Source organism: Dermochelys coriacea, chromosome 6 (genome assembly GCF_009764565.3).
Source record: "Dermochelys coriacea isolate rDerCor1 chromosome 6, rDerCor1.pri.v4, whole genome shotgun sequence".
NCBI lineage: Eukaryota > Metazoa > Chordata > Testudines > Dermochelyidae > Dermochelys > Dermochelys coriacea.
Genome location: NC_050073.1, coordinates 97,603,583 through 97,629,757, shown reverse-complemented (window position 1 = coordinate 97,629,757; position 26,175 = coordinate 97,603,583). Strand labels below are relative to the sequence as shown.

At 41.0% G+C, this 26,175-nt stretch overlaps 1 protein-coding gene and 1 long non-coding RNA gene across 8 annotated transcripts in view; one reads left to right on the top strand and one right to left on the bottom strand.

The window, feature by feature from the left end:
* TTC7B (tetratricopeptide repeat domain 7B) overlaps positions 1-26,175 on the top strand; it is a 343,610-nt gene that overhangs the window by 79,828 nt on the left and 237,607 nt on the right. For all 7 annotated transcript variants that reach the window (XM_038406917.2, XM_038406919.2, XM_043517821.1 and 4 more), the window contains one exon: positions 1,127-1,248. In XM_038406917.2, coding sequence (XP_038262845.1) covers positions 1,127-1,248 — 122 coding nt within the window. The remainder of the gene's footprint in view (positions 1-1,126; positions 1,249-26,175) is intronic.
* Positions 2,010-24,140, bottom strand: LOC122460861. The gene is made up of 3 exons (XR_006282432.1): positions 23,695-24,140; positions 20,002-20,005; positions 2,010-2,024 (listed from the first exon to the last, which is right to left on the bottom strand). It is a non-coding gene; the product is annotated as an uncharacterized LOC122460861 (long non-coding RNA).

Genomic DNA, 26,175 nt, shown 5'->3' with positions numbered 1-26,175 from the left:
TTCCTCCTGAACAATGGTTCCCAAACTTGTTCTGCCGCTTGTGCAGGGAAAGCCCCTGGCGGGCCGGCTGGTTTGTTTACCTGCCGCGTTCGCAGGTTCAGCCGATCGCGGTTCCCAGTGTCCGCGGTTTGCTGCTCCAGGCCAATTGGAGCAGCTGGAAGCGGCGCAGGCCGAGGGACATACTGGCCGCCACTTCCAGCAGCTCCCATTGGCTTGGAGCAGCGAACCTGCGGACACGGCAGGTAAACAAATCGGCCGGCGTGCCAGGGGTTTTCCCTGCACAAGCAGCGGAACAAGTTTGGGAACCACTGCTCTAGAATGTCTTTCATTATTGGTTTTTCATGACTGATACCATATAGACTGTAAAAAGAAAACGAGTACTTGTGGCACCTTAGTCTCTAAGGTGCCACAAGTACTCCTTTTCTTTTTGCAAATACAGACTAACACGTCTGCTACTCTGAAACCTGTCAATATAGACTGTGTAAATGAAAATCGAAGCCATACAGCAGTTTCAAAGAAGCTTTGGCTAAAAGGGCAATGTGAGCACAAATATTAAGGGACTCAAGTTCTGTATTTCACTCTTTTGAGTATCTCACTAATCTCCATGTATTTTTACATTAGTTTGTATTTCTGTGTACTCGACTCACCTGTTTTATCTGAGCTTGGTAGTGCCTATGTATTCATTTTTGGAATTGGAACTAAGCCATTTGTGTAGGGGCTAATGTGAAGAGGAACTGAGCACTGCCATCTACTTATTACTGAAACATGTTGTAACTCTCTATTTTATAAGTATACGTTATTTTGCTTTGAATACTTTTTTCATATATTGCATCCTAAAATGCATTACAAAATTAAATAATATAATTGCAGTGAGAATAATAGAAGAAGGAAGAATAAATTAGAAGTCACAATGAAGGAAGGTATTGAGAGGAGATTTGAAAAGATGGAAAATCAGTGAGACAGATATAGAAATGTTTTCCTAGACAGCAGGAGAATGGGGTGAAGAAGACTTTCTCAACAACATTGTGGAGTGCCAGCTTCTTTGTTCTACCCCACATGCTCTCAGATAGTAAGAATATTTCATCTGTATTTCATCTAATTTTATTTCACTTGTGTGTTTTCTTAGGTAATAATTACCAATATACAAAACAGAAGCCCTAAACCGGGGTCTGCAGTACATGAACAGGAACTGGGATTTTTCCTAGAAACAGGACTCCAAAGAGCACATGTCTTGTATTTCAAAAATGGGTAAGAATTTAATTTAGGTTGTTTTTTTTGTTCTGGATTATAATGTCAAAAAAGTTAGAAAATGAAGCTGACAGGCATATAATCTTTACTTTTTATAACTGTAGTAGAGATATTTTGGTTGAAGATATTAATTTTCCTATCCAGATAATATTTATTTTAACTTGAATTTTTTTTTCCTCAAAATATATGTACAAAATAAAATGAAATAGGGAATATTAAATATTTTCTTACAGCTCTTTATTAACTGTAAGAACTTAAAATCTTAAAATATCAAACCTATAAATATCTGTGAAATGTCTGTCTTTTGTGTTGAAACTTTAATAATGCAGATTACAAGAAAAAGAAATAGAAAACAAATGGAAACATTTGATTTTATAATTTTTTTCCAAATCTCTTCAGTTATCACTTATTTTAACATTATGCTGCAGGATAAATATGCATGAAGATCGACAGTATGTATATGTATAATCTCAGCTGTGCCTACTCTGTAAAACCTTTTAGACTGTTCATTGGAGATCATTTATAATTTTGTGAAGTAAACATTCTAAATATAGGTGTACAAATAAATATCAAACATTACAGAAAATGAACAAAGGAATTCATTTTTTTAAGCTCTTGAAAACTTGGAATGCTAGGTTTAAAGTACACTTCTGGTATTTGTTGTTGAATCCGTAGTCATTTTAGACTACGTAGACTGGTTTGCTGGTTTTTGTTTTTTCTGAGAAAATACTGTGTGAAATCCTACCCCCTAACTGTCAAAACTCCCACTGACTTCACTAAGCCCAGAATATCACTTTGTTTCATTAATACCTTTCAAATCAAAATAAATAACTAAAATGGGTGGAGTCAGGCAGTGTCTGTAAAGGTGTGAGATTTTGATGTAATTTGAATAATGAGGATTGATGAAGATTTTCAAATTTATTATTTTGCCACCTGTCTCTGGATCCCATCTGTTTTTCTGCTATATCTTTTTTTTAACTTGGACTGACCAGAATTGAATACTGAATTGTTCACTTTTTAAATAGTGAGCCGTATTTTACTTTGTGCCCTTTTAATATTTCACTCCAAAATTACTTGATTGTATATTTTATTTTGCCCTGGCCTTAATATCATGTTTATAGGAATTCAGCCTAAGACCTTTTCACTAAAAAGGTTTCAATAAACTTGTTAAAACTATACTTATAAATCATTGTTTTCATGTTAGGGTTATATGAACATAGATGATAGACAATTAGGAAAGTTGGATGAATGTGCTTGTTTATCTTACAACAAGGCTTTGTTACAGATAAGACTATAGATGGCAACAGGTCTCAAACTGAGGTGTGGCAGGGAGTCTGCAAAATTTGAGTGTTGCTTTCTTTGTAGTATTTGTTTTGTCTTTGCGTATAGGCTTGGGCGAGAGTATGCTGATGATGTAGTATAATGGGGTCCTTTGCCTTCTGCTTCTTCATGAAGCAAAGGTAATTATGAAATCTTTAAATGTCGGTTGTGTCACTAGACTCTAATCTGGCATTGCTTGAGAGTTAGTTCCAATTAACATGTTATCAGAATTACCTGATGAAGCATATTCACTTAAAAACCTGAATAAATACATATGCATAATATTTTTTCAGATTTCAGTGCAGCTCCAATAAGTAGTAGTAGTCATGTAGCTCTGAAAAATATGTTGCATAAACAGAGAAGCTTGATGCTATTGAGTGTTTCTTCCTGCATATCTTGGAAACTCAAGGTCAGGTTTTCTAATGTGCTGACCATCAGGCTATCATATGTTTCTATATTTATGTTTGTGTCAGTTACAAATAGTTGGCAAATATAAAAAGACTTTTACAGCTATTGAAGGAGCTGGACCCTGTCCTCTGATACCTGGTGTGCATTGCTGCTTACTTAGGCAGAACACCCGTATTTAAATTAGACCAATTGATTCAATTAACTGTCCCTTTGCTCAGAAGCTGTACCGAGATTTTCTTTTAAAGAGAAAAGTATACATTCTTATACAGAAACAAGTGAAGATCTTATAGGCATGCATTTTTTTTGTAAGAAAAAAGATAAAAGCATTGAAACCTTACAAGTCTAAACGGTAAGCGTTAGTATTTAGAAAATACATGGAAAAACCATTTTCCAGAAATTTATGAAACCATATTTCATGAATGATTTTACAATCTTAATTAACATAGAAATTCCAAATTAATGTGTTCTTCCCAAAAGGTGTAGAAGAATTGAGTTAGGTTGAGCAAACTATATATCCTAAGATGCACCAAGCGAGGTAATTCCACTACAGATAGGGAAGTTGATTACCATTATACAAGGAACTGGTGAGACCATATCCAGAATGCTGTGTGCAAATGTTTTAGAAAGATGAATTCAAAGTGGAACAGGTTCAGAGAAGGACTACTAGGATGATCAGAGGAATGGAAAGTATGTCTTAGGAGAGGAGACTTAAGGAGCTTTCCCCATACTCTAGTTTAGACCTCGCCAGTGCTGAGTGGAGTGTAACAATTATCGCCTCTGTCTGATACACAACATTCCTGTTAATACACCCCAGAATATTTGCCTTTTTCTTAGCTGCATCACATTGTTGGCTCATATTCAATTTATGGTCCACTATAACTTCCAGATCCTTTTCTGCAATACAACTGGGCAGGCAATTATTTCCCATTCTGTATTTGTCCATTTGATTTTTCCTTCCTAAGTGTAGTAGTTTGCATTTGTCCTTATTGTGTTATATCTTATTAATTTCAGATAAATTACTGAATTTATCTAGATCATTTTGAATTCTAATCCTGTCCTCCAAAGTACTTGGTACTCTTTCCAGAGTGGTTTCCTCCTCAGATTTTGTAAGCTTACTCTCTTCTCCTTTATCCAAGTCAATAATGAAAATGTGGAATAGTACCAAACCCAGGACAGACCTCTGCAGGACCCCACTAGATAACTTATCCCAGTTTGAAAGCAAACCATTAATAACTACTCCTGAGTAGGGTCTTTCAGTCAGTTGTCCACCTACCTTATGGTCATTTCATCTAGACCAGTGATACACAGATCTCAGTGGTTCAGAAACTTACACCAACATTCCACACAAAGATGGGCTACAAGCAGTCAGGAACAGTATCCCCGATAATGTCACGGCTAACCTGGTGGCTGAACTTTGTGACTTTGTCCTCACCCATAACTATTTCACATTTGGGGACAATGTATACCTTCAAATCAGCGGCACTGCGATGGGTACCCGCATGGCCCCACAGTATGCCAACGTTTTTATGGCTGACTTAGAACAACGCTTCCTCAGTTCTCGTCTCCTAATGCCCCTACTCTACTTGCGCTACATTGATGACATCTTCATCATTTGGACCCATGGAAAAGAAGCCCTTGAGGAATTCCACCAGGATTTCAACTATTTCCATCCCACCATCAACCTCAGCCTGGACCAGTCCACACAAGAGATCCACTTCCTGGACACTACGGTGCTAATAAGCGATGGTCACATAAACACCACCTTATATCGGAAACCTACTGACCGCTATTCCTACCTACATGCCTCTAGCTTTCATCCAGATCATACCACACGATCCATTGTCTACAGCCAAGCTCTACGATATAACCGCATTTGCTCCAACCCCTCAGACAGAGACAAACACCTACAAGATCTCTATCATGCATTCCTACAACTACAATACCCACTTGCTGAAGTGAAGAAACAGATTGACAGATCCAGAAGAGTACCCAGAAGTCACCTATTACAGGACAGGCCCAACAAAGAAAATAAAAGAACGCCACTAGCCATCACCTTCAGCCCCCAACTAAAACCTCTCCAACGCATCATCAAGGATCTACAACCTATCCTGAAGGACGACCTATCACTCTCACAGATCTTGGGAGACAGGCCAGTCCTTGCTTACAGACAGCCCCCCAATCTGAAGCAAATAGTCACCAGCAACCACACACCACACAACAGAACCACCAACCCAGGAACCTATCCTTGCAACAAAGCCCGTTGCCAACTGTGTCCACATATCTATTCAGGGGACACCATCATAGGGCCTAATCGCATCAGCCACACTATCAGCGGCTCGTTCACCTGCGCATCTACCAATGTGATATATGCCATCATGTGCCAGCAATGCCCCTCTGCCATGTACATTGGCCAAACTGGACAGTCTCTACGCAAAAGAATGAATGGACACAAATCAGACGTCAAGAATTATAACATTCAAAAACCAGTTGGAGAACACTTCAATCTCTCTGGTCACTCGATTACAGACCTAAGAGTGGCTATCCTTCAACAAAAAAGCTTCAAAAACAGACTCCAACGAGAGACTGCTGAATTGGAATTAATGTGCAAACTGGATACAATTAACTTAGGCTTGAATAGAGACTGGGAATGGATGAGTCATTACATAAAGTAAAACTATTTCCCCATGTTATTTCTCCCCCCCACCCCACCCCCCATTGTTCCTCAGATATTCTTGTTAACTGCTGGAAATAGCCTACCTTGCTTGTCATCATGAAAGGTTTTCCTCCTTCCCCCCCCCCCCCGCTGCTGGTGATGGCTTATCTTAAGTGATCACTCTCCTTGCAGTGTGTATGATAAACCCATTGTTTCATGTTCTCTGTGTGTGTATATCAATCTCCCCTCTGTTTTTTCCACCAAATGCATCCGATGAAGTGAGGTGTAGCTCACGAAAGCTTATGCTCAAATAAATTTGTTAGTCTCTAAGGTGCCACAAGTACTCCTTTTCTTTTTGCGAATACAGACTAACACGGCTGCTCCTCTGAAACCTAACAAAATGACTGACCAAGTATTATGATTTTATCAACTACAATTGGGTTAATAACTAATTGATTGATTAGTAACTTAAATTGGTTAATAACTAAATCACGTGGAGTTTTAATATCATGTGCTGCAAAGAGTGGCAGGAGACAGATTATAGAGCCACTTGTGGCTCGCGAGCTTCAGTCGAAGTATCACTGATCTAGACCATATTTCTCTAGTTTACTTATGAGAATGTTGTATGAAATTTTTAAAAGCCTTACTAAAATTAAGATGTATCATGTCTGCAACTTTCCCCCATCCAGTTGGCCAGTAACCCTGTCAAAGAAGGAAATAAGATTAGTTAGGCATGATTTGTTCTTGACAAATCCATATTTCTTCTTCAAGAGATGTCCCTGTGGGTGCTCCAATCCAGGTGATGGTGCGTCCCTATGCCTTTGCTCAGAGAGTTTTGCAGCAGTGCCCATATGGGTCACGCACATATGGTGCCTGCCTTGCGTGCCATTGGCTCTTTATCTAGCTCGCACACGACCTGGACTTCTCAGTTCCTTCTCAACTGTCCCCAGTCTGAGATGGAGCTCAGCAGTCCTGTTGAAAGCCTTGGTTTCGACTAGATAAGTTAGGATAGTTTAGATACATTAAGGTTCAGTTATTAGAGTTACGTCCTCTACCTGAAAGAAAAGGAGTACTTGTGGCACCTTAGAGACTAACAAACTTATTTGAGCATAAGCTTTCATGAGCTACAGCTCACTTCATTGGATGCATCTGGTGGAAAATACAGTGGGGAGATTTATATGCACACACAGAGAACATGAAACAATGGGTTTTATCATACACACTGTAAGGAGAGTGATGACTTTAAGATGAGCCATCACCAGCAGCGGGGGGGGGGAGGGAAGGAGGAAAACCTTTCATGGTGACAAGCAAGGTAGGCCATTTCCAGCAGTTAACAAGAACATCTGAGGAACAGTGGGGGGTGTGGAAGAAATAACATGGGGAAATAGTTTTACTTTGTGTAATGACTCATCCATTCCCAGTCTCTATTCAAAGCCTAAGTTAATTGTATCCAGTTTGCAAATTAATTCCAATTCAGCAGTAGTCTCTCGTTGGAGTCTGTTTTTGAAGCTTTTTTGTTGAAGGGTAGCCACCCTCAGGTCTGTAATCGAGTGACCGGAGAGATTGAAGTGTTCTCCGACTGGTTTTTGAACGTTATAATTCTTGACGTCTGATTTGTGTCCATTTATTCTTTTACGTAGAGACTGTCCAGTTTGACCAGTTGTACATGGCAGAGGGGCATTGCTGGCACATGATGGCATATATCACATTGGTAGATGCGCAGGTGAACGAGCCTCTGATAGTGTGGCTGATGTGATTAGGCCCTTAGACATCTACAGATGAATACAGACTAACACGGCTGCTGCTCTGAAACCTCTCCTCTACCTGGAGGATGATGGGGAGGGAGAAAAGGTTTTATTTCTTCATTCCTTAGTACAGTTGTATTAGGTTAGGAAAATGCCTGGTTCACCAGGATTTAAAAGATGCACAACATGCAGAGAGGCATGTTGGACACACTCAGTGTGTTTGTTATGTAGGGGAAGCTCACATTCCTCAGAAATGTGTCCATTATAACAAACTGAAAGCTAGGGCATGCAGGGTTAGAGACCTGAGACTGAAACTCATCTTGATGGAGAAGTCATTAAGACCAGCCTCTGACCCGGGCAAGAGCCCTCTTCCCAGTATAAGTCACCGGTCTCTTCATTGCCAAGCTCCTCGAAGACCAAAAAATCCACAAAAAAATGGCCGTTCTCTTTGCCTCATAGAGAGCAGACCAACACAAAATGGTCACCAACCAAATTGGCTGCACCACAGCTCAGCACCTCTGACACTCCGGGCACCTCCTGCATCATCTGCGTGTGGACGCCGCCGTAACCCAGCGCTCCAATGCGATGTCTAAGGGCTCTAAGTTGTCAGTCTCCACCACAGCACCATTGATAGCACTAAAGGAGACGGCACCGGCAACTGCTCCTATTTCTGTGCTGCAGCTCAATGATACTAGTGCAATGGTGCTTATACAAACTGCACTGGCTTAGCACGCCACACTCCTGATGCAATCGGCACCTCACTCTTCAGCACCGAAGCTCTCGGCGCCACGCCGCTTTATGCACCAGAATATCTGTTGGTTTTCTCGACCCCAAAGTCCCCTTTCTTGGGCACTGATATGTCACCGGGACCAGTGGTACCACAGCAACAGTTATCTCCAATAGCATCACAGTTCTTGAATGATGATGAGGAGGAGGTTGAAGGGGCATTCTCCCCTCACCATTTCTCCCCTATCAGGATGCTTATGGCTACTGGACCACTACGATCACGGTCCACATATGTGCATGACTGCCACCATGGTACGGTCACCCATGGATAAGACTTCCCTGGTCACTGGCCATACTGGAATCCCTGGGGGCTTACAGAAAGCACTGCAGCAGGTGCCTCAGCCCACGTAGGGAAGACACCAGATCCCCACCTCCACCCTCGGAGACTGAAGTGACCAAGACAAGGGATGAATTCATAGCAGAGCAGGAAGAGGACACTGCTCCTGACATGTCACCAACAAATAACAATTCATCCTACTCACCAGATGAGCATATTAGGCCTCTACCCCCAACCGCCACTTTCAAGATTTATTCAAAAGAGTGGCCGATGAGCTCAAAATTGCTCTGGAGGAAGTGCCAGAAACTCAACGTGAGCCAATGGATATCTTACAGACATCTTCCTCCTCAAAGATAGCATTGCCAATTAGTGGGGCTATCATGGAACCTGCCAAGACGATATGGCAAATTCCAGTCACCATACCTCTAACCTGCAAAAGGGCTGACAGAAAATATTACATTCCCTCGAAAGGATTAGAATTTTTATTCATACCCCCACCGTCCAACTCGCTGGTAGTGGAAGCAGCCAACCACAGGGGCAAACAACAGGACTTTCAGTCTACACCTTTTGATAAAGATACTAAGAGATTGGACCTATTTGGCCGCAAAGCATATTCTTTTTCCATGCTTCAATTCAGAGTGACAAATTACACGGCACTACTTGCCAAAACTGACCACAGAAACTATGGAAAGTTTATGGACTTCATTAATGAGATTCCAGAGGAAAAGAGACAACAATTTAAATCATTGGTCTCCGAAGGACAAATGATTGCATGCACGGCTCTATAGTCCTCACTAGTTGTTGCTGACACGGCCGCCACATCCACTGCTACAGCTGTGGTCATGCAACAAGCCTTGTGGTTTAATTTCTCAGCATTCCCACGGAAAATACAGAATATAGTTGAAGATTTCCCCTTCGACTGAGAAAAATTGTTTGCAGCCAAAACCAATCAGGTACTGCACGCTACTAAAGACTTGCAGGCAACTCTCTGGTCCCTCGGCATTCATAAACCTGCCACAAAAAGGAGACAATACCAGTATCAACCATATCAGAGGAAGAGATACTCAGTAGATACACAGCAACACCAGAGGCCTTATGAACAACACCAATAAAGACAGAGACCATAACAGTGCCAACCTCCACCACCAGCAGCATCTCAACTTCCTTCCTCTAAGCAACAAAATTGAAGGCTTGGTCGAGGGTCTGGAAGACCTCTCCCAAATTCCAGTGCCTACACAACCCATCCATCTATTTGGAGACTGTTTGCTCCCAGTCCCATGGACAAATGGGCCCTAGAAGTTATCCATACGGGCTACACCATTCCTTTACTGTCAATGCTCCCTCTTCCCCCCCACCCGATCCTCTTCAGGGACCCCCTCACGAACATTTGCTACACCAAGAGGTAGATCATCTCCAGTTAGGGGCAGGGGAAATTGTTCCTGTGCAACACAGGGGGAAGGGGTTTTATTCCCACTACTTTTTAATACAAAAGAAAGATGGGGGATGGTGACCTATCCTCGATCTGAGGCGACTGAACAAGTTCGTAAGAAAGCAGCTGTTCAAGATGGTCACCTTAACAACTATAATACCAGCGCTGGAACATGGGGGCTGGCTTTCAGCCCTTGACCTGCGGGATGCTTATTTTCATGTTACGATACATCCCACCTACAGGCATTTTCTGTGTACTTTGGACACAGACCACTATCAATACAAGGTTTTACCTTTTGGCCTGTGAACAGCGCCTTGTGTTTTCTCAAAGATCCTCACGGTAGTAGGAGGTAGACTTTTTGGTCACATGGCAGCATGCATGTTTGTGGTCAAACACGCGAACCTACACGTGCGTTGCCTGAAAGGAGGGCTAGCAACTGTCTACAGACCAAACAAACACAGGTTAAACATACGATTAACGTTGCCCCCCAAGGTCAAGGACTCACTAACCTGGTGGACTTAACCACACAACCTGTGCTCGCGGATCCCATTTACACAAGATCTTCCATCGCTTATGATCAAAATAAGCAAGAATCAGGCTAGGGATAACAAGGTTAGTTCAATCAGGGAGGATGAGGCCCTCTTCTAGCTGTTGAGGTCTGAACACCAAGGGAGGAGAAACTGCTTTTGTAGTTGGCTAGCCATTCACAGTCTTTGTTTAATCCTGAGCTGATGGTGTCAAATTTGCAAATGAACTGAAGCTCAGCAGTTTCTCGTTGAAGTCTGGTCCTGAAGTTTTTTTGTTGTATGATGGCTACCTTTAAATCTGCTATTGTGTGTCCAGGGAGACTGAAATAGTGTTCTACAGGTTTTTGTATATTGCCATTCCTAATATCTGATTTGTGTCCATTTATCCTTTTACATAGGGACTGTCCAGTTTGGCCTATGTACATAGCAGAGGGGCATTGCTGGCACATGATGTCGTGTATTACATTGGTGGAGGTGCAGGTGAATGAACTGGTGATGTGTGGCTGATCTGGTTGGGTCCTGTGATGATGTCGCTGGTTTAGATATGTCAGCAGAGTTGGCATCGAGATTTGTTGCATGGATTGGTTCCTGAGTTAGAGTTACTATGATGCGGTGTGTAGTTGCTGGTGAGAATATGTTTCAGGTTGGCGGGTTGTCTGAGGGCGAGGACTGGCCTGCCTCACAAGGCCTATGAAAGTGAGGGATCGTTGTCCAGGATAAGTTGTAGATCACTGATGATGAGCTGGAGAGGTTTTAGCTGAGGACTGAATGTGATGGCCAGTGGAGTTCTGTTGGTTTCTTTCTTGGGCTTGTCTTGCAACAGTAGGCTTCCTGGTACACGTCTTGCTCTGTTGATCTGTTTCCTTATTTCCTCATGCGGGTATCGTAGTTTTGAGAATGCTTGGTGAAGATCTTGTAGGTGTTGGTCTCTATCTGAGGGGTTGGAGCAAATGCGGTTGTACCTCAGCGCTTGGCTGTAGACAATGGATCGTGTGGTTTGTCTGGGATGGAAGCTGGAGGCATGAAGGTAGGCATAACGGTTGGTGGGTTTGGAGTATAGGGTGGTATTAATGTGAGAGTCACTTATTTGCACCGTGGTGTCTAGGAAGTGGACCTCCTGTGTAGATTGGTCCAGGCTGAGATTGATGGAGCTCAGCAACCAGTTGTGCTGTGGCATCATCAGGGATACTGTTCCTGACAGCTTGTATTCCATCTGTGTGTGGGATGTTTGTATAGCGAGCCTCTACATTCATGGTGGCTAGGATGGTGTTTTCTGGAAGATCACCAATGCATTGTAGTTTTCTCAGGAAATCAATGGTGTCACGGAGATAGCTGGGTGTGCTGGTGGTGTAGGGTCTAAGTAGAGAGTCCACATATCTGGACAGTCCTTCCATGAGATTGCCAATGCCCGAGATGATGGGGCGTCCAGGATTTCCAGGTTTGTGGATCTTGGGTAGTAGATAGAATAGCCCAGGTCGGGGCTCTAAGGGTATGTTGATTTGTTCCGGTGTTAGTGTAGGGAGTGTCCTGAGTAGATGGTGTAGTTTCTTAGTGTATTCCTCAGTGGGATATGATGAAAGTGGCCTGTAGAATTTGGTATTGGAGAGTTGTCTGGCGTCCTCCTTTTGGTAGTCAGACCTGTTCATGATGGCAATAGCACCTCCTTTATTAGCCTCTTTGATTATAACGTTAGGGTTGTTTCTGAGGCTGTGGATGGCATTGCGTTCTACACGACTTAGGTTATGAGGCAAGCGATGTTGTTGTTCCACAATTTCTTCCGGTGCATGTCGGCGGAAGCGTTCTGTGTATAGGTCTGGACTGTCGTTTCAACTCTCAGGAGGAGTCCATATAGAGTTCTTCTTCTTGTGCTGTTGGTGGGAAGGTATCTGTGTATCAGTGCGCTGTTCAGTGTTATCTTAAAAGTATTCTTTGAGTTGGAGATGGCAAAAGTAGACTTCCAGATCACCACAGAACTGTGTTGTGTTTGTGGGTAGGTGGGGCAAAAAGAGAGTCGCCGAGATAGGACAGACACTTCTGCTGGGCCGAGTGTGTAGTTGGATAGATTGATGGTATTGCTGGGTGAGTTAGGGGTACCATTGTTGTGATTATGGTCCACAGCCGAGACAAGGCAACACATAAACCTGCTAGAACTTCATGCCACTCACAATGCCTGACTCCACTTCTTACCATTCATAAGAGACCAAAACATAAGAGTAATGACCAACAACATCGCTTGCATGTTTTACAAGGCAAGGGGGACCTGATTGCACTAGCTATGTACTGAGACTATGAGACTTTGGAATTGGTGCATCCAACACAATATCCACATCTTGGCTTCCTACCTACCTGGATGCCAGAACACCACAGCAGATGAAATTAGCAGACGTTTTCCCCACGACCATGAACGGTAATTAAACAACGCGATACTGGAATGTATATTCCGAAAATGGGGCCACCCACAAATAGATCTGTTTGTGACTGCCCACAACACCAAGTCTTCAAAATTCTGCTCCAGAGCAGGTCCAGGCGATCAATGAAGGATGTGTTCTGGACCACGTGGAACAGATCTCCTCTATGCATTCCCACCCCATATAATTACTACCCAGAATAATACCGAAAATAAGGATGGACAAAGCCAGAGTCATCCTTATAGCCCCTCCCCACCCGGCCAAGATAAGCATGGTATCTGTACATAACATGGATGTCGGCATGTGCCCCAATCGCTCTTCTGCTCCAGATGGACCTGTTAACACAACAAGAGGGTGAAATGCAATATCCGAACATAGAGATGCTGCACCTGAAAGCATGGCTCCTCTATGGTTCTCGAATGGCGAACTAAGTTCTGAACAGGTTCAGAGCATGCTGCTCCACAGTAGAAAACATATTACACATAACATCTACCTACAAAAGTAGAAGAGATTTACAGCATTATGCCCCACCAGACAAACCACTGCAACATCTGCACCTCTTCCATTGATATTAGATTACCTCCTGGAATTAAAACAATCCTACCTCTCTATCCATAAAGGTACACCTCGCAGGTATCACTGCTTTTCACCAAAAAATCGGTGACACTACAATATTTGCTCACTCCATCACCAAGCGAGTCCTCAGGGGCATTCAAACCATCTATCTGGACATGAGACCACCCACACAACTCTGGGACTTAAACTTAGTCTTAACAGCTGTCACTGGGAAACTGGTCAAACCCTGAGTAAACTGCTCTCTACTATACCTGTCCATGAAAGTGGCTTTTCTAATAGCGATGACATTCACTAGCTGTGTGGGAGAAATCGGGGCTCTCGTGGCAGATCTTTTTTAAAGATAAAGTCACCTTAAGAACCTACCCTAAATTTCTCCCCAAGGTAAACCTGTCCTTCCACATTAACCAGCCTATTTGTCTTCTAGCTTTCTTTCTCAAACCACATGAGAATGCATTTGAAGCTACAATGCACATGCTAAACGTTAGAAGAGCACTAGCTTTCTACTTGGACAAAACTATTTAGAACTTCACCAAAGCACAGTCTAAGTGTACCGCCATATCCACGCAGAGGCTCTCTAGATGGATTTCTGGATGCATTCATCTGTGCTATGAATTAAAAGGCACCCAACCTCCAGTGGGGACCAGGATGCACTCTACTAGATATCAGCATCAACCCATAGCATTTCTAATCAATGTTCCCCTTATAGACATATGTAAAGCTGCCACCTTGGTCTCCAAACACACCTTTGCCAAACATGACGCAATCACGCAAGGCCCTAAGGAGGATACTCTGCTGGGTCGAGCTGTATTATCACCACTTATTCAACCAACTCTGAAGCCCCCATCATCCTGGGAGGGCACTGCTCTATGTAATGAAGGTGGTCAATTTCAAACAGTTGACAAGAAGGTGTGAGTATCAGCAGGGAGAAATTAGTTTTTGTAGTGACCCATCCACTCCCAGTCTTTATTCAGGCCTAATTTGGTGGGGTCCAGTTTGGTGGGGTCCAGGTGTCCAATTAATTAATTTGCAAACTGGACATCATCAAATTAGGCCACCTTGATTACATTGGCCTCATTAGCATTACAAAAGTGATTTTTTTCCTCCCTTGGTATTCACCTCTTCTTGTTAACTGTTGAGAATAGCCTACTTCCACCTTAATTGAATTGGCTCATTAGCACTGACCCCCCCCCACTTGGTAAGGCAACTCCCATCTTTTCATGTGCTGTGTATTTATGCCTGCCTCTGTATTTTCCACTCCATGCATCTGATGAAGTGGGTTTTAGCCCATGAAAGCTTATTCCCAAATAAATTTGTCTCTAAGGTGCCACAAGGACTCCTCGTTGTTTTTGCACAAGGTGAGTAACCATCACTTACTATTACTTATAACCAGGGATCCTAGAAATCTGTTAAGACACAGAAAAACATGGAATTTGTGTTTTTACAGAGAATATTTAGATTTTACATTCTGTGAAAAAATAAAAACATTTTACTATTAACTAAATTTTACAGAAAGTACCAGTGTCACTTATTCAGTGTGCACAACCTCTCAAAATTGTGGTTGATTTATTAATGCATTTTAAATTTACAATGGAACCCCATTTATCTGATCTAATTAGGTCTGGGGCCAGATTGGAGAATCAGAAATTTGGATAATCAGAAGAATTGGCCAAGAGCTTTCTATCTGGAGCCCCCGGCTGCTGTCAGCCCCAGGCAGCTGATGGTTTGGTTAATACAGAGAGCGGGATAATGGCGGGTTGGAGAGACAGGGTTCTACTGTACATCAATAAAACATCGTGTTCAGCTGATACCTATATATACTGTGGCTAGGGAAACTAAAGTTCAGTATTTCAATTGCAGAAAAATGCGGATTTTTTTATCATAGAATTTTGGGTTTTTATTATGGAAAACTAGGATCCCTGTTATAATCCTGTTATTTTTTAGGTGCTTACAAATTGCATACTTAATAATTTGTTCCGTTATCTTTCTGTATATCAAAATTAGGATGACTGGCCTGTAATTCCCCAGATCTTCTTTGGTCCCCTTTTTAAAGATAGGTATGTCAAGGTTCCTTCCCCACTCTGAACTCTAGGGTACAGATGTGGGGACCTGCATGAAAACCTCCTAAGCTTATTTTTACCAGCTTAGGTTAAAACTTCCCCAAGGTACAAACTATTTTCCTTTTTCCCTCGGACTTTATTGCTGCAACCACCAAGCGTCTAACTGGGTTTTTTATTAGGAAAGAGCCCGCTTGGAAATGTCTTTCCCTCCCCAAAATCTTCACCAAAACCTTGCACCCCCTTTCCTGGGGAAGGCTTGATAAAAATCCTCACCAATTTACATAGGTGACCACAGACCCAAACCCTTGGATCTTAAGAATAATGAAAAAGCAATTGGGTTCTTAAAAGAAGAATTTTAATAGAAGAAAAAGTAAAAGAATCACCTCTGTAAAATCAGGATGGTAAATATCTTACAGGGTAATTAGATTCAAAACACAGAGAATCCCTCTAGGCAAAACCTTAAGTTACAAAAAGACACAAAAACAGGAATATCCATTCCATTCAGCACAGCTTATTTTCTCAGCCATTTAAAGAAATCATAATCTAACGCATATCTAGCTAGATTACTTACTAAATTCTAAGACTCCATTCCTGTTCTGTCCCCAGCAAAAGCATCACCCAGACAGACACAGACCCTTTGTTTCTCCACCCTCCAGCTTTGAAAGTATCTTGTCTCCTCATTGGTCATTGTAGTCAGGTGCCAGCAAGGTTATCCTAGCTTCTTAACCCTTTACAGGTGAAAGGGTTTTTCCTCTGGCCAGGGGGGATTTTAAAGGCGTTTACCCTTCCCTTTATATTTATGGCAGGTACTATGCTTGCCATTCTGCAGTTCTTTGGAACCTCACCTGTCTTCCATGAGTTCTCGAAGATAATCACTAATAGTTCTGAGATTGCTTCAGCTAGTTCCTTAAATACTCTGGGTGAATTTCCTCAGGCCCTGCCAATTTGAATACATCTAATTTACTTAAATATTCTTTTGTCTTATTCTTCCCCTATCTTGGCTTGTGTTCCTTCCCCCTTGGTGTTAATATTAATTGTGTTAAGCATCTGGTCACAATTAACCTTTTTAGTGAAAACTGAAGCAAAATAAGTATTAAATGACTCAAACTTCTTGGTGTTGTCTTTGTTAGCTCTCCTTGCTTGCTAAGTAGTTGACCCCGTCTTTCTCTTGCCCCTAATGTAATGTATATTTTAGCAACCTTTGGTGTAAAAAACTATGAAAGAGTTAGTGTAGACTAGGCACTGGTGTTTTTGTCACCAAGTCAACTAAACCAGTGGTTTTTAAAGTAAGGCACTAGGTCATGGTGGCTGTGGTCAGCACTGCCAACTGGGCCATTAAAAGACCCATCAGTGGAGATGCCTGGTTAAGGCAGGCTAGTTCCTATGTGTTCTGACATCGCGCTGCTCCCCAGAAGCGGCCAGCAGCAGGTCCAGCTTCTAGGCGGGGGTGGGGCTACAGGGCTCCACTCGCCACCCGAGCACCGGTACCGCACTTCCATTGGCCGGGAACTGGCCAATGGGAGCTGAGGGGAGGTGCCTCCGGGCGAGTGTCATGTGGAGCTGCTTGTCCACCTCCGCCTAGGAGCCAGACCTGCTGCTGGCCACTTCTGGGGCATAGCACAGTCTATGGTGCCAGGAGAGGCAGGAAGCCTGCTTTAGCATCCCTGCTGTGCCACTGACCAGGAACCTCCTGAGGTAAGTCCGCGCCCCAACCTCATGCCCCAATCCCCTTTCCCAGCCCTGAGCCCCTGCAAACCCAGAGCCCCATCCTGCAACCCCGAGCCCTGACCCTCTCCTGCACCCTGACCCCTTGCCCCAGCCCAGCGCCCCCTCCCACACCCCAGACTTCTCATCCCCAGTTCCATTGTGTCGTGGGCATCAACAATTTTCTTCAACTTGGTCACCAGAAAAAAAACTTTGAAAACCATTGAGTTAGACCATCTCTGAACAAGATTAGACAATATGTTGATAAGATCACATGAACTTGTGTTCTGTAGTAAAACTGGTGGAGTTGTATGAGTGCTATATCTGTGGAGGGAGAATTTCTGAAAATGCTTGTTGTAGATGCAGCCCTAGAGGGTTTTTTTTTTGAGTTTGTGCCCTTTTCATGGGTCCACAGTACTATGCCCCAGCTTTTAAATAATCCCTTGGAGATGCATCTTTAATGTGCCAGACACCTGAAGAGTCCCACTCTTCTTTAAGGGGAGGCCTCAACGTCTTAGACACTGAGCCTCTGGGCTCCAACACTCCTGCTTCTCGCTGTGAGCACTACCTGGCAAGTGAAGCTGGCACAGATTCCTGTTCAGAGACTTTCACTCTTATCAGTAACCAATGCACCTCAGCAAGTATTTGCTGTGACACTAGGCAGTCTTTTCAAAACGGAGTAAGGTTTATTAGTCAGATGGAACATTGCATCGGGAAGTTCTTAGGTTGGCATATAGAGAAGCAAAGGTTAAGACATAATTGTCAAGGTTCCTTCCCCACTCTGAACTCTAGGGTACAGATGTGGGACCTGCATGAAAGACCCCCTAAGTTTATTCTTACCAGCTTAGGTTAAAACTTCCCCAAGGCACAGATTCCTTTCTTGCCTTGGGAACCAGCTTAGGTTAGAAACCTGATACACTACCACCACCAAGCGATTTAAACAAAGAACAGGGAAAGAGACCACTTGGAGACGTCTTCCCCCAAAATATTCCCCCAAGTCCTATACCCCCTTTCCTGGGGAAGGCTTGATGATGATATCCTCACCAATTGGTACAGGTGAACACAGATCTTAAGATCTTGGATCTTAAGAACAATGAAAAATCAATCAGGTTCTTAAAAGAAGAATTTTATTTAAAGAAAAGGTAAAAGAATCACCTCTGTAAAATCAGGATGGTAAATACCTTACAGGGTAATCTGATTCAAAACATAGAGAATCCCTCTAGGCAAAACCTTAAGTTACAAAAAGACACAAAAACAGGAATACACATTCCCTCCAGCACAGCGAATTTACAAGTCAAAAAACAAAAGAAAATCTAAACCATTTTCTAGCAAGATTACTTACTAACGTTACAGGAGTTGGAGGCTTGCATCCTTGATCTATTCCCAGCAAAGGTATCGCATAGGCAGACAGACAAAAGCCTTTTTCCTTCCCTCCAGATTTGAAAGAATCTTGTCCCCTCATTGGTCATTTTGGGTCAGGTGCCAGCAAGGTTACCTTAGCTTCTTAACCCTTTACAGGTGAAAGGATTTTGCCTCTAGCAAGGAGGGATTTTATAGCATTGTATACAGAAAGGTGGTTACCCCTCCCTTTATATTTATGACAATAGTCCATATGGCTAAAGCCAGGGCTTCACCCAGCCAAATGCTATGGAATCCATCTTGGCTCACTCACCCTTTCTCTGTCAGTGCCAGGTGAGAACTTCTGTCTTCCTCCAATGGTCAGCTCTTATTGTAGCCTTCTGTCACCTCTTTGCACATTGGTTTCCTCCTGCAGTACCACTCCTGAATTTACATGTTCTGCCTGCTGGAGTTTCCATTTGTTAGGGGTCAGTAGTTCAATCCTTGGGGTTCTCATTGTCTTTCCATTTCTCTATTGATATTCATATCACCCCAAACAGTTCTGTGATCCAAACACCTCATGTCTCCTGCTCTGCCTGAGGAACAAGTAACACTTCTGCACCCACTGTGTAGCAATCCCTAGTCAAGAAAATCACTATTATTCATATCTTTAATACAGGTATAACAGAAAACTCCAACTTCGTCACAACCCTCTTTAAGTTTAGTTACCTTGTCATTCCGCCTATTAGACAGAATATGCTGTTAGACTATCACAGGTTTTTTCTCAACCTGTGGGTTGTGATCCAAAATTGGGTTGCCAGAATGTGTCAAAAGGTCATATGGGACTGGTCATCAAAGTTCACAAATTTATCATGAGCCCAGAAAGGACTATGATATGTCTCACCTGTGCATCTACGCAGGTCCCAAACCAAATATATCGGTAGATGTGATGAGATGAGAGAGGGAAAAATTAATAATGTTACATGTAGAATTCAGTGTTAAATGCTTATAAGTTTAGCTCACTGTTGAAAGCCTCAAATTTCTGATGCCTGAAACATTGATATATTTAAACTAAAAGTAATTTCCAGTTTGTAGTTTCAAATTTCGTAAGCAACTTTGTCATGGAGATAACTGTCATGGTACCCTTACTTTATGCTGAAGCTAACCTAGAAAAAAATTCTTGGTTGAAACAAAAAGTAGTTTTTTGTGATGAGTAACAAAAAGTAGTTACAAAATCTGCTATAACATAATCTTTGTAAAATCAGCTTTTTCTGCCTTTTTATTTAATATTCTGTTCTTATCAGGCAAGTCTTCAGTGAAAAACACAATGTGCCTCAATGTGAGGGGAGTTAATTGTTCATTCAGACATTTAGATAAGATGATCTGTCAAGAACAGTTTGTTTTGTTGTCTGAGGCTCCCTATGCCATGTTACAGGTGCTGAATTCTGTCTTAAGTTCAGACTTTCGAATGGAATACTAATGTGAAGTTATATATTTAAAAGGTCATTCAGTATAAAACTGTCACTAAACTCTATTTAAAACTGAAGGAAGCTTTCCTGTTGAAATTAATTTTAGTAATAATTTTTTGTGGTCTTTATAGTTGCATATAGTATAAAACTCTCCAAAAAGGTTGAAGATCAATGTGTAGTGGCAGTTTAAAAAAAACCAAACAAACCCTAACAATGTTAGGATCCATTAGGAAAGAAATGGATAATAAGACAGAAAATGAAATCATAATGCTGTTGTATAAGTCCATGGAATGCCCACACCTTGAATATTGTGTGCAGCTCTGATCATCCTATTTCAAAAAAGAAAATTAGAATTAGAAAAGGTAGAGAGAAGGGCAACAAAAATGATTAAGGGTATGAAACAGCTCCCATATGAGGGGGGAGAGAAAAAAAGACTGGGACTGTTCAGCTTAGAAAAGAGATGGTGAAGGTGCGATATGACAGAGGTCTATAAAATCGTGAATGGTGTGGATAAGGTGAATAGGGGAATGGTATTTACCACTTCACAATAACACAAGATTGAGGGGGTCACCCATTGAAACTAATAAGTAGCAGGTTTAAAACAAATATAAGAAAGTACTTCTTCACATAATGCAGAGTTAATTTGTGGAACTCATTGCCAGGGAATGTTGTGAAGGCCAAAACTATACTGTGTTCCAAAAAGAATTAGATAAGCACATGGAGAATAAGTCCATCAACGGCTATTAGCCAAGATGGTCAGAGATGCCACGCCATCCTCCGGGTATCCCTAAATCTCTGACTATGAGAAGCTGGGACTGGACAACAGGGATGGATCACTCATCATTCCCTGTTCTATTCATTCTTCTGAAGCATTTGGCATTGGCCATTGTTGGAAAACTGGATACTGGGCTAGATGGACCATTGGTCTGACCCAGTATGGCCATTCTTCTGTTCTTATGGTCAAAATTGATTAGACATTGAACACTTGTGTGTTTACTAGTTTGAAGCTGTAATTCTGTCTTAACTCATCCTGTTACGTAGATTTTTAAGTGTATTTTTAGCTCCTGTACTGTAGTCCTTTAACAGTAGCTAATGTAGGCCTTATTCTAATTTTTATCTGCACAAAGTGGGAAGTTTCAAGTCTTACGTGTGCTGCAGTACAACACGGCAAGGCAAGCTAAAAGCAGCATGGTAGCATTAAGTCAGAGAAAGAACACTATTTAGCAGAAAGTTTATTGTATTTAATTTCCTTTCACCTATCCAGAAATCAGGGCTCTCTCAGCTTTTGGGACAGTAATTCCAATTGGTTTGAACCCGTTACCCTCTGGTGTTTTTTTGGGTATTGTGTTGAATTATGTTGAGTTAAGTCTCTGAGATGCTGCAACTGAGGTTGTAATGGTCTTAGCATGCAATTAACTGAAAAGTCTCTCTAGCTATTAAATTAGAGGTAGTTCCACTAACATTGGTTTAACTCCAATTTAATTGGCACATTTAGATAGTATTAAGTTCATATTGTCAACAGAAGAAATGTTTTGTTTTATAAATAAAATATTTTGGCTACGTCTATTTCAAAATATCCCTATGCTCTGTTTTATATGCTGCTAGCAGAGTTAGTTATTTACATTTAAATCTATAGTTCTAGTTGAAGAAATCATCTGAAATTAGTTCAGATTGGTGGCATTTGCCAGTGTGTAACTGAAAACATTGCAACAAAACCCGTTGCCAACTCTGTCCACATACCTATTCAGGGGACACCATAATAGGGCCTAATCACATCAGCCACACTATCAATGGCTCGTTCACCTGCGCATCTACCAATGTGATATATGCCATCATGTGCCAGCAATGCCCCTCTGCCATGTACATTGGTCAAACAGGACAGTCTCTACGTAAAAGAATAAATGGACACAAATCAGACGTCAAGAATTATAACATTCAAAAACCAGTCGGAGAACACTTCAGTCTCTCCGGTCACACGATTACAGACCTGAGAGTGGCTATCCTTCAACAAAAAAACCTTCAAAAACAGACTCCAACGAGAGACTACTGCTGAATTGGAATTAATTTGCAAACTGGATACAATTAATTTAGGCTTGAATAGAGACTGGGAGTGGATGAGTCATTACACAAAGTAAAACTATTTCCCCACGTTATTTCTCCCCTCACCCCACCCCCCACTGTTCCTCCGACGTTCTTGTTAACTGCTGGAAATGGCCCACCTTGATTATCACCACAAAAGGTTTTCCTCCTCCCCCCCCCCCCCTTTCCTGCTGGTAATAGCTCATCTTAAGTGATCACTCTCGTTACAGTGGGTATGATAAACCCATTGTTTCATGTTCTCTGTGTTTATATATAAATCTCCCCACTGTATTTTCCACCGAATGCATCCAATGAAGTGAGCTGTAGCTCACGGAAGCTTATGCTCAAATAAATTTGTTAATCTCTAAGGGGCCACAAGTACTCGTTTTCTTTTTTGAAAACATTTCAATTCATTCACATCAGAGATTTTTTAGGGAAAAGTAATTAGTGTGTGGGCTGACTAATTGGTGGTCCAGTTTGCCGCACTATAAGATTAGAAACTGTTGAATTACTAAACCTCCCCAGTCAGAGTTTGTCATGGAAACAGTTCAGCATGTGTGTGTGATGTCAATCATGAGCTGGTGACAAGGACTGAATTTTGGAGAAACTAAGAAATTAATTAGGAGCCCAGCGCTGTAAAAAAAGCAATGTTAAAGGGCCTTGCTCATCTTACTTTATATAGTAATACCATTATCCTTCAATTTCTGTTAACAAGCTATATCAAAATACATTCCATTTTCTACTCTTTAAAATTAAAACATTTTAAATTCCTATTCCAAAGTGTTTGTAAATGTACAAACTGGAGGGGATGCCATAGCAGTAAAGGCTTAAACCTAGGAATATATGGACGTTCTGGAGCCAGGGTTTTAAATCCTAACAGTTAACTCAGTCCATCATTCTTCTAAATTAGATAAAGTAAATCCCACGCAGGTGACTATCTGTAGGTCTTGTCTTTTCTTCTTTGTCATTGAAGTTAATGTGGCATTTTTTTCAGAAGAGTAGGTATTTGCCCAGTCTCCATGGCCAAAATTCTGTCTTCCACCACTGCTGTACAATCTCTTAGCTGGTTCCATCTATCCCATGGGACTGCATGTCAGGAGTGTGCTGTATTTTATTGAAGTCTGAAGTGAAATAAACTGCAAGAAGGAAAGATACGAAATAACTGCTGGAAAAAAAATTGGGAAAAAAATAGGCAGCAGAAATTCTAAGGTCAATAACTGAAAATTAAAGGGAGGCTCTTATTCTTTCCTGTGTGGACTTCATTTTTTTGATAGTGGTCAGCTGTGTAGTTGTGAACATCATCTTTAGAGCTCTTCAGCAGCCATGTATGAGTAATGTGAATTGTATTTTTATCAGGATGGATTCGATTTAAATCAAATTGATTTATATGATGATTTAAATCACTAGTCAGGAAGACTCAATTTAATCATGGATTTCTATATAAAAGGGCATTCTTGTTGATTGTTATAACCTTAATACATATTATTCACAACTCAGAGATAGATGTAGGTTTTATTTTTAGAAGATACACTCTCTCTACATTTTTAAGTGATTTATTTTGAAAACTTTTCAGATAAGTTTTACAGGTATATCAGAAAATGAATGATTGTTTTATTTCATTTACCAAAGGTAATTGAAGCCAATATTTATGAAGTCATTGGGAGGTTAACTGTCTCCAATTCAACAGGTTAATCATTAATATTTGGAGGATTTTCTTGCCAGGCTGTATTAGGAGAAGAACATCACCAGAGAGACATTTAAATTGTTTTATTTGACTAAAACAACAGTGTTATGTATTCTGGATTTTTTTTACTTCAACAGCAAACATAATATTTTAACAAAACAAGCATATGAATTTTTGAATACAGTTAAACATTCCAGTTTTTTTAAAATAGGTTTGTTTTTGTTAAAATTGTTTTTAACTAAAATAGTTAATGAAATATTTTAAAAAACAAATACAAAAATTATCTAATATGTCAACCAGGTCAACGTGAGAAACTTAAAATATTGGCTTCTGCAGCTAACTCAGTCGTCTTCACTTTCATTTTCCTGTTTGTTCATAATCTGGAAAAGAAAAACAAGCTTTCCTGCTTTTCAGGTCCCAAATGATTTCTCAATTTGGAATGAATTAGTCCAAAGCAAGAAAATATTCTTTCTACACCGGCAGAAGAAGCTACTGCTGTTAAAAGTGAGATTATCACTTCAACAGTCTCTGAATCCAGGTGTTTAAGTGACTTTCACCAGTTCACTGGTGTGACTTTCTTTTAAAAATCATCAGCAAACATATATTTCTTGAATGGTTCACCCTTAGCTCTGAAGTTTATTTTAGTTGGCATTATGGAGGGATGATTGCTGGATGTCCATGTCATAGCTAACTCTTCTTCTTCAGTAGTTAAGGTTTGATCCTGGTGCCAAGTATTGAGAATATTTGCAAGAAAATGAGCTGGAAATAGTGCTTATCCCATTCATTTTTTTAATGCTTGTAATTTATTTTTTGCTCAAACATGAGAATTCAAGAATATACCAGAAGGAAGACAGGCAGTCCTTAAGAAAGAAGTATGAAATAAAAAAGTTTACCAACCTGAAGATCCTGCATGTTCAGACGTGTTCCTTTTATCATCTTCAAGGCAGCTTTCTCCTGAGAAGGAGCACTTCTCATGATGTTGTTTCATTCGGGAAACCAGGCCTTGTATTGCTTTATTGAACTGTTTGCATTTTGCACTCATGCCTGTCTTATCCACAGGTAGAGGAACTTCATTAAAATATTCCCAAACTGGGTCTCTCTTGCAGCCTGCTGCCATTACAGGTTTTTCCTTCTAGTGAGAGAATGGGATGGTAGATCTCAAATCAATGAAGGCTACACTCAGAAAGACCTCTGCATCATGGCCATATACCTTAAGTTACTTATCTGCTGTTTTTGAAATCACATTTTCCTTTGAAATCAGAACATTGGGAAGTGGATGCCTGTTTGGATGTACCTTGGATGCCTGTTTGGATGTACAAAGCAGCACTAAAATTATTCCTTTTACTCTGAAGTTTATATAAGATTATGAACTGCATGTTCCCATTCTGGTATAAAGTGCCACCCGGAGTCTCAAGGCACAAGGGGGCATTCTTTGCAGAGGCACCACTCAAGGATGTGCAGTTACTGATAAGTACTCTGCCTATCTGGCGTTTGGAGGGCTTACATAGTTAGTTCTTTCTTTTTGTTATAGCTGCAACCATATTTCAGGTGATGTGTACGTAGTATGCTTATACTTATCTCTTACTCTTCCCAAAGTATTATAGTGCAAGGTGGCAATGTACTTAATGTTCATAATTATTTGAAGAACGTTAAGGATATAAAAAGAATCTGATAAGCAATTTCAAAAATACTGTGATTCAAGGGGGAAAAGGGAGTTTCCTCTTCCATTCTATTTTTTCCATATGATGTCCTGATAGTATGTATTGGGGTTGCCAATAAAAGGCCAACATATACTAATAGTTAACCACAGTTATTTTCTATTGTATTATTTAACATTTCTATTAAGAGAAAACTGTGATAACTTTTGGCAAATATTGACTTTATAATGCTCCAAAGAACAGCTTCAGAACTGAAAATGACTACATTTGCACTAGCATTTATGTGTTATGGTAATTTTTCCTTTCAAATATTTGTCTAAATCCATTCAGGAGAGTATCAAGCCTAATTACTTTTGTTTTCCTGCTAGTCACCACAGTTAACGTTGTGTAGTTAACAATTTTCTATATAAAGAAATTCCACTCTTGCTCTTCTAATGACCTCATCTTAAGTTTATGCTTCCTTGTTCTTGTGTTTACTCCAGCTCATACAATGCTTCCTTCTTTCTCTTTCACAATTAATGTGCTGCTTACCTCAGTGAATTGCCATATTCAGAGGGCAGTGACCAGTAACAACAGAGATCAATTTATGTAAATTTATGACTAAAAGATTGCAGCTTTTTTAAATAACAAGATAACATCTAAAGCAGTGTTATTTGTAGTTTTGAAGACTGAGCTTGCACTTCAGGAAAATGAAACCACATGGTTCTCTCCTAATCTCTCCTGCCATTTGCTTTTAAAGGTCTACACGTCTTAATTTATACATTTTTCTCCTCTCCTCCCCCATCCTTCCAGCTAGTCCTTCACACACC